The sequence below is a fragment of the Lytechinus pictus genome, chromosome 18, assembly GCF_037042905.1.
Source record: "Lytechinus pictus isolate F3 Inbred chromosome 18, Lp3.0, whole genome shotgun sequence".
Taxonomy (NCBI): Eukaryota; Metazoa; Echinodermata; class Echinoidea; order Temnopleuroida; family Toxopneustidae; genus Lytechinus; species Lytechinus pictus.
In genome coordinates, this window is record NC_087262.1 from 16,763,541 (window position 1) to 16,776,165 (window position 12,625).

Consider the following 12,625-nt stretch of genomic DNA (forward strand, 5'->3'; position numbering starts at 1 on the left):
AAAATCCAGGGTTAAAATCGTCTAAGGAATGACGGTAAGCCCGATGGCGCACGAGTAATTTGTGCTAGTCTTAATTTGTCCGAATCTGCATTTTATCATCATGCATCAAGAAGACAAAAGATATTGCCAGTCGGGTTAGATTTAAGAGAGAAGTTGTATACATCATGCTCAATAAACAGATCACTTTGTACATGGTCCACACAATTTTTGTCATTTTTTCTTTCGTATGAGTTTAGAAGAGGCTTACTTGTAACACAAATTGAATTTTCAAAAAAATGATATAAGTACAGTACACTGCAACAATGAAGGAATTTCCAAGAACACAGTGGCGTAACTACGGGGGGGGGGCACGTGCCCCCCACCCCCCAATCGGCTGGCCAAAAAAAAAATGGGGAAGAGGAGAAAAAGAGGGAGAAAGGAAGAGAAACGTAGTGGGAATGAAGAAATTATTGTTCATTATAATGTTATATTATAATAATGTTATGTTATTATACAACAGAAACATTTTTTCATAACTTTATTTTGCTCAGGCCTAGATGTCTTCATTGTTCCCGGTACTCGCATTGTCTGTTTGACGTTTTTAAGTCAATAAACACCAAATATATTTCCTCGCACTTCGACTTATTATTGTTTTATGTAGTGACATATGGTTCTTTTTCATGACTTCTTAAAGTGATTGCCCCATTTTAAGGTGTTAATATAAAACATTTCCTGTCCGTGCTTACGTTCGCACTAGTAGTAGATTGGTGAGATATGTCTGCTCTTCATGAATTCCTAAAAATCAGTCCCTTTTTCTGATCTGAATATCAAAAATTTCCAGCTCGCGCTTCGCGCTCGCATCATTTGTTTAGTGAAATACGTATCGTATATTTTTTTATGGTCTTAGTGAATTCTTCCAAACAGGCCTTAGAATGCCTCTCTTCAGGTCTGAATATCCTAAATTTTCAGCTCGCGCTTCGCGCTCGCAATATTTGATGAGTGAGATGTGTATTATCATGATTACAATGACTACATAAAGTGCTTCATGTGTTTAGATGTAGCAAAATCAGCAAGCGCTTTGCACTCGCATTAGATGATATGGTGAGATATGTATACTCTTAATGGATTCCTAAAATATAGTCCTTAACATGTCCTTGTTTGGGGTCAATATTTACAAAAATTTCAGCTCGCGCTTCGCGCTCGCATTGTTTGTTTAGCGAGACAGGTATGTATCATGATTACAAAAAATTGCATATAATGTCTTTTTTGGTCTTCATATCAAAAAATTTCAGCTTGCGCTTCGCGCTCGCATTATTTGAGCAGTGAGATACATATCCGTTTAATGCCACTGTCCTTAAAATGTCCCTATTAGGTCAGTATACCTGGCAACTGAGCGCTTCGCGCGCTCACTAAGTGACTCAAAAATTTTGCTGGTGCCCCCCAATGTCGTGACTCACGGTACGCCACTGCAAGAACACCATGCATATCAACCACTCCCAAATGTCCTAACTTGTGATTTTAGTTGGGGTAATGTTGAAAGATCCCCATCCACAAGAACATTTGTGTCAATCATCCCCCCCAACCAAGAATACCGATCGACACCCATGGCCACTGAGGTGGCCCATGTTTGAAAAAATAAGGTCTAATACCTATTTTTGATACAAAATTTTAAAAATGGCCCTGCTTCCCTAACAATGTAATCTGTATTAAGGTTTATCTATTAGTTTCTTCTTCATGTTCGCCTAGCTCTTTCCTATTTTTTCCCTTCCCTTTTTAAGGAGGGATCATCATCGAAAAATAACGGAGAAGGAATTCAAAATTCCTCATACTTCCAAATAGAGTAAATCAACAGCTGCAGATATCATTTTGTATACAGGCATGTTTATTATGAGCCTTTTGAATAAGTTGTTTTGCGAATTATTTTCAAACCGTTTTGATAAGATATTGGAAGTATACATTAAAGAACGCATCTTAAGTAAAAACTAATTGTCTGATATTATAGGAAGTTACATCATGACCCGGACTGGGATCGATAATCAGTATGGATCATGGAAATTACGTTTAAAAAAACATTTATAATACGGTGTTTACTATATGAACTTCACATAATTAAGTTGTTTAAAACAGCTTAAACATATTAAACAAGTTAGCGTTTTAAATCTTAAACAAGAGGGGGGAAATCAGAGATATGAGAAATTAAACATGTTAAAGGAAAAGGTATGGTACTTTGTGTACAAACAAATAGAGAGTTAATCAGCAACTTCGAAGCAAGTTTGCCGATTTGAGGATCCCCTTACAGTAAAACTGATACTTTAATTTTTACACAATGATGTTGACTGTATACATTACACTAGTTTAACATTTTAAACAATCATGCTAAATTTATTGATAAATCAATATAGAAAAAATAAACGCTTATGTTGATTAAGATTTTACACACTTGTTTGAACAATAAGATTCATGGTGTAAACAGCGTTGTACAGTGTTTTTACTGTGTAGAGATAATACAGTACGTGTATCTCTCAACATTGCTCAATGATCCAAAAATGGATTAGAATTGAACGCCCTCTATCGATAAGATGACAAATACTTCCATCGAGTTCAAAGGTAGCTGGGGAAAACCAGTTCTATTTATAATTATACTATTATGCTATTGTAATATATCGCAGCTTCCTCATTCTTTATTAATGTGCACAAAGTCATATTATAATAGGAGTTTCGCGCACACAGTCATTTCACGACTGTGACGTGCACATAATTATGTCAATATTTACAGCGGTGTTACTCGTAGCTATCTCTCACAACTAAGTAGTACTCCGTTTCGTTGAAATAGTTTGACTGTAGAGTTTATGTAGCAATGGCTGAAAAGATTGAAATAGAGAAAGCCTCCAGTTCTTCACAGAACCTGGTATGTCCGCTATGCCTTGATATTTTTGATGCACCAACGATCCTGACGTGCGGACACACTTTCTGTCGTAAGTGTCTCAAGAAATATGATCTGACCCACCAGGACATTGACCACATGGTCTGTCCTCTCTGCAGGGAGATCACCAAGTTGTCTTCCAACCGAGTCGACGATCTCCGCCTCAATGTCTCCATTAACGGATTCGTAGACGATTACCACGCCAAGTGTGGAGGGATGAATGCTGTCCTTGAGATGCGTACAAAATGTACTGGTTGCAAGTTTCAGCAAGACGCTGTCTCCTTCTGCAGAACATGTAATAACTACATATGTGACAAATGTTTACAATGCCATCACTACATGGAACTTTTTGAAGATCACGAGATTGTCTCCATGGAGGATGTCATCGAAGGGAAGGTCAGCATTGGTCATCAATTTGAGAAATGCTCCATCCACAAACAAGAGAACAAAGATATGTTTTGTGATGATTGTAAGGTCCGTGTCTGTCTCAGGTGCGTGGTCGTTGGTCATAAAGTCCATAACATCAAGAACCAGTCTGACTTCGAGCATGAGTTGAGGCGAAAGGTAATGGTCATTCCAAAAAATTGATATTAAGTAGAAAAAATATTTAAAAGAAGAAGCTGATGTAGATTGTGCCGCTGAAGGAGAAGGAGAAGATGATGATACTAGCTATTATTTTACTAACACCCCTGACCTCCCCCCCCCTCATCTAGGGGACGCATAACCAGTTAGGGTATGATACTTATAGGCCTCTGATTTTCTTTTCAGTAAATGAGTACAAAAAACTAAATGACAATATTATTGTGATATGTTACATGTCCCCCCCCCCCTTCGGATTAGACCCCTCTGTCAAAACTATTCCACGGCCCCGTGATATAACTACCGTGCGAGTAAAAAAAAAGAAGAAAAAATGACACATCACAAATCCCATGATTTAAGGGGAAAATATGCCTTTAACAAAATCATATATGGCCTGAAAATAATATGATACCATATCTATGTGGTATATATATGTGTTAACGCTTGGATGATCAGTAGGTATTCTTTGCAGTGATGTAAATTTTGATTTGCGCCAAAGTAAAGACATGGCTGCAATAAATAAGCCAGATGTCAATGATGGCAGAATCTTACAAGAGTTACATCAAAATCCGTTTCAGAATACGTTTTCAATAATTTTAATTATAATTGTATAATAACGATTTTATACTATCAATTATCAGGTTTATTTCATTGAAAATGGATTGTTTACTAACTCATGTGGCATCATAACATCATTGGCGTATGGATTCATTCATTGCAGTCATGCCTATTTTTGGTGCAAATCAAAATTTACATCACTGCAAAGAATACCTACTGATTATCTAAGCGTAAAGACATTATGAGGAAGATCATGCGTTCAAGACGGGATCAGGACAACTACCCACCGGACAACTACCCCCGGACAACTACCCAGGACAATTACCCCTCCCCCTCCCGAGGACAATTACCCCCCGGACAAATACCCCCCGGACAATTACCCCCAGAGGACAATTACCCCCCGGACAATTACCCCTGAACAATAACCCCCGAAGACAATAACCCCCGAGGACAATTACCCCTAAACGAAAGGAGTGCACAGAGTCATACGTCGCCTGTACGTTTGGCGTAAGAAGTACTCAAGGCAATCTCGAGTATCTTGGAATCAAACGAACGCCGTAAGAAAGCTGTAAAAGTGAGCTCCATCCATAGGCGGATCCGGGGGGCCCGCTTCCCCCCCCCCCCCCCTATTGATGGAGCAAAAAAATGAAGAAAAAAAAAGAAAAAGAAGGGGAAAGAAAGGAAGGAAGAAAAAGAAGAGGTAAAATAAGAGGGAGACGAGTGAAAAAAAAGGTCAGGGAAAGACTTGGAAAATGATTTATGACAGTTTGCCAAAACTTTCGTCTCACGATTTGCGCTCGCATTTTTGTTAAAAATATATCAACTCACAAATCCTATTCATGATTACAAAAATGCTTAAAATATCCAGTTTTCAGGCCTCAGTGTCAACACATTTCACTCACTCCTTAGGCTTATTACATTAATAAATATGATAATAACATTTTCATGAATTCTTAATGACTAACTTGTCCCTTTTCATATGTTTCATATCGCGCTTATAGGAAGAGGAATAAGAAAGTTGACATCATTTTCATATGATGACAAAATGTCCTTAGACCTAGAATGTCCAGGTCTTAGGTCAAAATAATAATGAAGATATCAGCTCGCGCTTCACACTCGCATCATTTATTAAATGCTTTCCACATCCACTTCACAATTTCTTTACACAATGCTTTAGATAGTGCATAAATTCAAAATTTTCATACAGGAATATCAAGTATTTTGCATTATTGATTTTCGTGATAAAAATATCAGAATACCCAGATTCTATCTAACTCTAAAACACGCACACAACATTCAGAAACGCATGCAGCTTCATCTTTATTCAAACGTGCTAATATCGTCTAGTTTCAGATTAGATCGCGCTTTGCGCTCGCATAATTAATGTAGGAAGAACCCCAATTACCCATCCTTTTTCATGATTTACAAAACATGATTAGAGTGTCCATTTTTAGGTTTGAAATCTAAATTTTTCTCCGCTTGCGCTTCGCGCTCGCATCAATTGTTTGGTTTTGTACCTATACTGTTAATGATTACAAAAAGTGCTAAGAATGTCATTTTTTTTAGGTCAGAATGTCAAAAAAAATTCAGCTCGCGCTTCTCCCTTTTCGATCAAGCCAGAAACCATATTAAAAATTTCTGTTCGCGCTTCGCGCTCGCAGTAATTATCTAGTTGCATACGCATCTTGTTCAGGTTCACAAACCTTGCCCAGAATAGTCAATTTTCAGGTAAAAATATATACATGCAATTCCAAAAATTTTCAGCTTGCGCTTCGCGCTCGCACTATTTAAATAGGGTTTATAAGATAATTACACTTTTTATGTTGTTTTATAAGAATAAAGCGTAGAAATGAATGTTAGGACATCGGTGTCCCCCCCCTTATTTTTCACGACCAAGAAAAAAAAAAAGAAAAAAAACGGTGAAAAATAGGCCTATTATTTTCGAAAAATGTTATGTCAAAATCTATCAAAACTTTGATTTTTTTGTAATAAAATTGTTAAAATCTTTACTCGCTTCGCTCGCTCGCAATTTATTAATTTTTACGTGATATGCTGTATTGAGCCCCCTCAAAAATTTTGGCTCATTACTCCACTGGGACAACCCCTTCAAAGAAACAAATTAAAATCAACTTTGAGCGGCCGATCTGGGTAAATATGGGTGAAAAATATTTCGGGCCCCCTATTGGCAAGAGCTGGATCCGCCCCTGCCATCTGCAAATCTGTACGAAACCCAGAATTCGATCATAATTTGTATGCCACCGTAGCATAAGATCATTCGTTTTGGCAATCTTCGCAGTGGCGTAGTATACGGGGGGCCAGGGGGGCACGTGCCCCTCCCTGAGATTTGGTTTGCCCCCCCCCCCCCCTGAAAAAATTGACGGAGCAAAAAAAGGGGGAGAAAGAAAGAAAAAAAAAGAAGGGGAAAATAGAAGAAAAAAGAAGAGGAAAATGAAAGGAGGAAGAGGAGTGAATAATATAAGAGCTTAATGGAGCTTAAAATATCAAGTTTTGTAGTCAATATACAAAACATATTTCATCTCGAATATCGAGCTTTCATTATTTTTAGATTTACAAATTGATTTTTTCAAGTGCTCTGTAAAATGACCGTTTTATGGTCTAAATATTAATATTTTCAGCTCACGCTGCTCGGTCGCAATATTTGATTTGCATAGGCCTACTTCTTTATAAATTCTTACAAACCGTCCTTAAAATGCACATTAAACAAATTGTATACTATCATGATTGCCAATTTGTATAGAAAACACACTGTATTTGATTATGTCATTTTGTTTACAATTTAGTCATTTTGGTACTTAATTTCCTTCTTTAATGATTAATTGCTTTCACCCAAGAATAATACACACATAAACACCTTGTAATTTTACCATTTAGGGCCTAAATGGTAAAATTACAAGGTGTTCTTGTGTGTATTATCTTTGCATAAAGTTTTTTTTTAGCTTACTGTATTAAGTTATAAAGCCACATCTTAATCTTTAATGTGCACCAATTGTTTCATAATTCTTAGCTTCTTGTTGAATTGTTTTAAAATAACAGGTCCTACTTGACAGTGTTAGTGTTGATACACAGCAACAACTGTGGTGTTAACCGGTGTACATAGATGACCACACCAGTTATTTTACACCGGTGTTAAATTGGTGGTGTTAGTTTTACACCTATAGGTGTTATTACAACACCTTTTGTTGTTACATTTACACTCTTTGGTGTTATGTTTAATCTCTAGGGTGTAATTTGAACACCTCAGGGTGTGGTCCTCTATTAACATCAATTGGTGTCAGTTTTAACACCACAGTTTTTACAGTGTAGTTGCGTTATCGACTTTCAATTTTTTACATCTTTATGAAGGTGTCTTTTTTACGTTTTATCTATTTGCCTGATTTCTTTCCTGAAATTAAACCCAAAATAAATATTTAAAAAATCAGATCAGTTGGAATCAGAGATATTCAGCATTTGTGATTATTATGACTAATCGTGTTCAATTGTTCTATGAAAACTTAGTATGAGGGTCAGTTTACACATTTTCTGATGAATATATGTATAGCCAAACGGGGGGTTTCGGCTGCAAGCCCCCCCCCCCCATTTTTCATGATGCAGAAGGCGCCGCTAAACCAAAAAAAAAAAGAAAAAAAGAAGAAAGTGAGAGAACAGGAAAAAGAGTAATATAAAAGAAAAGAGAAAGAAAAAGTTATCAACGTAAGATAAAGTAGAAAGTATTTCGAAAACCTGTGCAACCGACCAAAACTTACAATGGGTCCCGCTTAATTCTAACATTGATGCTGGAGAGAAGGGGTATTTTCTGGGGGTAATTGTCCAGGGGGTAAATGTCCTCGGGGTTATTGTCCGGGGGGTAATTGTCCTCGGGGGTTATTGTCCAGGGGGTAATTGTCCGGGGGGTAATTCTCCGGGGGGGTAATTGTCCTCGGGGGGTAATTGTCCGGGGGGTAGTTGTCCGGGGGTAATTGTCCTCGGGGAGTAATTGTCCGGGGGTAGTTGTCCGGGGGGTAATTGTCCTAGAACCGTTCAAGACATATGTCCCCCTTAAATTGGGGACTTACAAGATTTTTTTTTACTCAGACGGTATACTGCGAATGATGATAATAATGCTAACGATATCAACATGATCAATGAGAAGAATGATAACTAGGAATAATAATATTATTAAGAATAATAGTAATACTGATACTATTATCAATTTTAATAAAATCTATATCAATTTTCTAATGATAATAATGGCGATGATAATCATAATCAAAACCATCATTAATAAAGATAATATAACAATAATAATAAGACTACTCAGACATCCAGAATAGAGATCGAAAATATTGATGTGACAACTTCCTGGGTGTATTATGTTATTACGGGTACATTCATTGGAAATTCTTCTAAACATTGTTTACGTGAATGATTATTTTACAGTTACTACTTTTTTACTTTCTCGATCTTTACAGGTGACAGAACTTGACCAGCAATGTGCAGCTAAGAAAGCAGAACTGGAGAAGAACATTCAGAATATAGAAGAACAACGTCATGAGGTACACACTGCCATGCAGAAACTACTTGATGATGTCAAGCAGGCTTACAACATCAAGGTCACGGAGCTGGAAGGAAATCTTCAAGATCTCATCGAGCAAATAAATGAACTGAAGCGAAGATTCGAGGATGATCTCAACATCCTAAAATCCAAGGATCGACAGAGGATCAAGAGCATTTGTAGTTCGATTACATTGGTAGATAATGACAGACTGGGTCATCTTGAGACAGATAGTCTGTCTGCTCATAATTTGCTCTGTGGTGAGCTAGGTACCATGCTGAAAGAGGTTACCGATCGCACTACTGCGGAAGTTATTACAAAGAAAGCACAGGAGAAGAGTTTTAATCCTGGAGATAAATCTTGTCTTGACCTCGGGAGCATCTCTGGATCAGATCCCAAGTTAAAAACCATGAAGTGTATAGATCTACGTGGGTGGATGGTTGGAATGACAGCTTACAGTCATACCAGTGTGGCCATCGTATATGGGAGTCATAATGCACGAGGTATTGATATCATTGATACAGCTGGTGGAACGGAGCGGTATACAAACATACCACATGACGTGGGTTATGAAGATATTGGGATTCAACGAGACGGTGCATCATGTGTCTCAACTGTACGTGATACAGAAGCTCACGTGTATTCTCCCGATGGCTCCAGGAAAGCAACAATCAACGTGAGTGGGACTGGTTATTATCTCACACTGAACAGAAGTCCATCAAATGAGATCCTCATTGCTAACGCTGCCAACAAAGTCTACATCTATGACCCGACTGGATCTACTCTCAAACACACTGTTCCAACAAAGCACAGGACATGGCAGGTATCATCCACCAGGTTGGGTTTGATCGTCACCAGTTCATGTTATTTCACCAATCCAGGCGTGGTGACAGTCTATGACAGGGATGGGAATGCTGGTGAGTCTCTACAAGCTCCACAGGATGTCTACCTGTATGCTGCCGTGGATGAGCAGGACAGGGTGTATATAGCGAGTGTTGATAAGAAGAATAGGAAGGTGGTGATCAGGCTCTATGATCTTGATGGTCTGAACCTGAAGGAAAGGATTGAGTTTAATGCACTTGATATGACATTGGGCTGGGATTGGTGTTACTTGGTTTCCCTCTCTCCGGACCTACTCGCCTTTGCTTCTGGCAAGAAGTTATATTTCATTAAGGTATTGCTGTAATAAAGAGTATCTCACTAGTGTGTATAACATGAACTATTGCTTTTCATGCAATTACTCATAGTGTATCTGAAATGAGAATCCAAAATGTTTGTAAACACCTTTATTAATTTGTTTACATATTGTGTATATATACACAGAGATTTTAACATGAATCGAAAAAACACGTTCATTACATAAAATAATTTCATCATTGAAAATCAAGTATCAAAGACCATTATTTTTATTTATTTCGTGAATCTGAATTAACCACACAGTAGAAAAAAGATAATCACGTTGTTTAAGCCTGCCACTCTTATAATAAGTTGTTTCAACTTCTTTTTGTAACTGTTTAAACATTTTAAACATCTTGTTTAAAAAGCTGTAAGTTGTTTTAAAATAGACAGATGCTTAAAAAGTTTAAACAGTAGTTGTTAGAGTGACGAGCTTAAACAACGTGCTTGACATTTTAGACAGCGTTTTTACAGTGTAATGCTTTTGTTGCCATTCAACTGGTGTAATTAAGCTAGCGTTTAATATATATTTTGGGGTCTCTAGCTGTTATAGAGATTTCGATAAAAGACTATTATACTCATTCGAACTCTATATTTGTGAGTGTCAAGATTAGTCTTTATGAAATTGTGTACAATTGATATGCTGTTTTCTTGCAATTCAGCCTATTAGTTGTGGAGATACGTCAATGATCTCGAAATCTTAAAATTTTCTGCCCAGTGTTTATATGATGTGAAGGAAAAACCTAATAATCACGGATAATTATCAGCTCATTTCTTTCCTATTCGACCGTAAAATCTGAATCTGAATTAATCTGAATAAGGCTATATTTCTTTTTACGTGGAATGTATCCCCACAAACCGATTGATATATCAATATTTTCATATTATGAAATGTGCATAATTACAGGAATTTTCATTTTGTATTAAAACACCTCGCTGAATGATTAATGTTTATAAACAGTCACTACAAATACAAACTACGATATTAACATAATTTCAATTTCACTAGGGCATCCATAGAAATGTATTTATATCGAAGAACTTGTTATTGTTTTTTTTTTTATTGTTTTGCCTTTATTCAGAATACAATACATCATAATATAACAAAGGTATAATAGTAATATTTTCTTGCATTGCACATTGCAATACGTTCTATTTTACAAAATTCAGGTTAGCTTAATAAATGATTAAATTTCCATGAAATATAATAATAAAAACAACGAATCATATAAAGAAATAATACTTTGAACATTATTGAAATCAATATAAATCATGATAATTTGAATAAGGAACTTCTTGTGAGAAAAGATGAATGGTGTACATTAAGCCAATGTAACACGGTGTATTTAATTAAATTTCTCAATATAAAAATGATTATGAATATCGGACTACGTGTTTATAAATTGCCGTTTGTTTATACCGCCCTCTTTCGAGAGAATCAGGACATGCTCTATCTTCGAACAACATGGAAAGGTATCTATTGGAGACTGAATTATTTTCTGGAGAAAATCTTTTATCATATTCACCTTTTTAGAAAATGTTGATGGAAAGAAACAACACAAATGCACATACATACGGTTGTCCACCCCCCCCCCCAAAAAAAAAAGGATAATAAAAATCAATACAAATTTTAAAAAGGAAGTGATTGGACTCTTTGTTTTTTCTCAGATTTGACATTTATCGTGTAGAAGTGACAGAATGACGAATGACGTACTGGAAAACATGATAATTAATTGTGACATCCTATAAAGTCTTCCTTTAAGTAAAAGAATAGCATTTACACTCTAATAATGAAACATTGAAAGGTTATTGAAAGATATTGATTCACTATCAATATATTCTATTTTCTAATTGAATTACTTGCTTGAAATTGCATATACATAATGTGTATATAAATAATATTGAATTTATATTGTTATTACATTCTCTATAATATAGTGTGCATATGTATGTATGGAAACGTTTACCATAAAATATAAAATTAACACTTTTTTAAAGTTTTAATTTGACCCATATTTTGTTTCTAATACCTGTACATTCTCTTGATCTCATACATATCAAATCAATTTTAAAATGCGATTTCTATATGAATTATTATTTTATGATATTAATTGTATGAATGTGTTTTTATTATTGATATTGATTGGTCAGTTCATTTAGCGATTAATCGCTAATCTTTGTGTTACGGAGCCCAGGTCTGGGTGGAAGGCCTTTGGGCGGTAGTAATTTATTTTAGGTTTTCCTTTCCCAGGCAACGCATGGGTCCCGTAACACAAAGATTAGTGATTAATTGCATATTTGATTTTGCGATTAATTATATATTGTAGTCAATGCAATCAATCGTAGAGAAATGATCTACAATAATTGCTAAGCTGTGTGTTACAGGCCCCTGGAGATTAATTAGTAAACATCCTCGTCTCTTTTGTTTTTGTATTTGTGTTCTCTTTGAAAATGTCATTTTGTTGATATACTGAATAAATGTATATACATGTAGAGGACTCCTCGCACGGAGTAAAAGATAAAATTGTACACATGGATTTTGAATTTCCACCTTGTAGGACTATTGATACTAAAAAAAGGATACTAAAAAGGGGGTACTTTAAATATTTCGTTGATAGAAAACAATAACTGTCCCCATACAAATATCATTGATATCTTTGGTTTGGTAAATAAAGTAATTTGTTCTTTTCGTGAATATTAATGTTTTTGTCGTTTGGAAATGTATACACATGGATTTCTGGCAAGATAGATTATAGTCTTACCACATAGTAAGGGGGATTTTAAGTGAATGAATAAAAAAGATGTATAGTTTCATAATATGATTTCTGAATATGTTTGTTCAACTATTCGCTGCCTGC

At 35.9% G+C, this 12,625-nt stretch overlaps 1 protein-coding gene across 1 annotated transcript; it reads left to right on the forward strand.

Moving 5' to 3' along the window:
- Window positions 1–2,680: 2,680 nt before the first annotated feature.
- LOC135157520 (E3 ubiquitin-protein ligase TRIM45-like) lies at window positions 2,681–11,363 on the forward strand. Its single transcript, XM_064113391.1, has 2 exons — window positions 2,681–3,466; window positions 8,509–11,363. Exons 1-2 carry the CDS (start codon window positions 2,837–2,839, stop codon window positions 9,775–9,777), a joined length of 1,899 nt encoding a protein of 632 aa, XP_063969461.1. The 5' UTR covers window positions 2,681–2,836; the 3' UTR covers window positions 9,778–11,363.
- Window positions 11,364–12,625: the final 1,262 nt, after the last annotated feature.

Coding starts and splice junctions, on each gene's coding strand:
- LOC135157520 (XM_064113391.1), top strand. CDS start 2,837: ATGGCTGAAAAGATTGAAATAGAGAAAGCCTCCAGTTCTTCACAGAAC. Junction 3,467..8,508: donor AGCATGAGTTGAGGCGAAAG/GTAATGGTCATT, acceptor CGATCTTTACAG/GTGACAGAACTTGACCAGCA.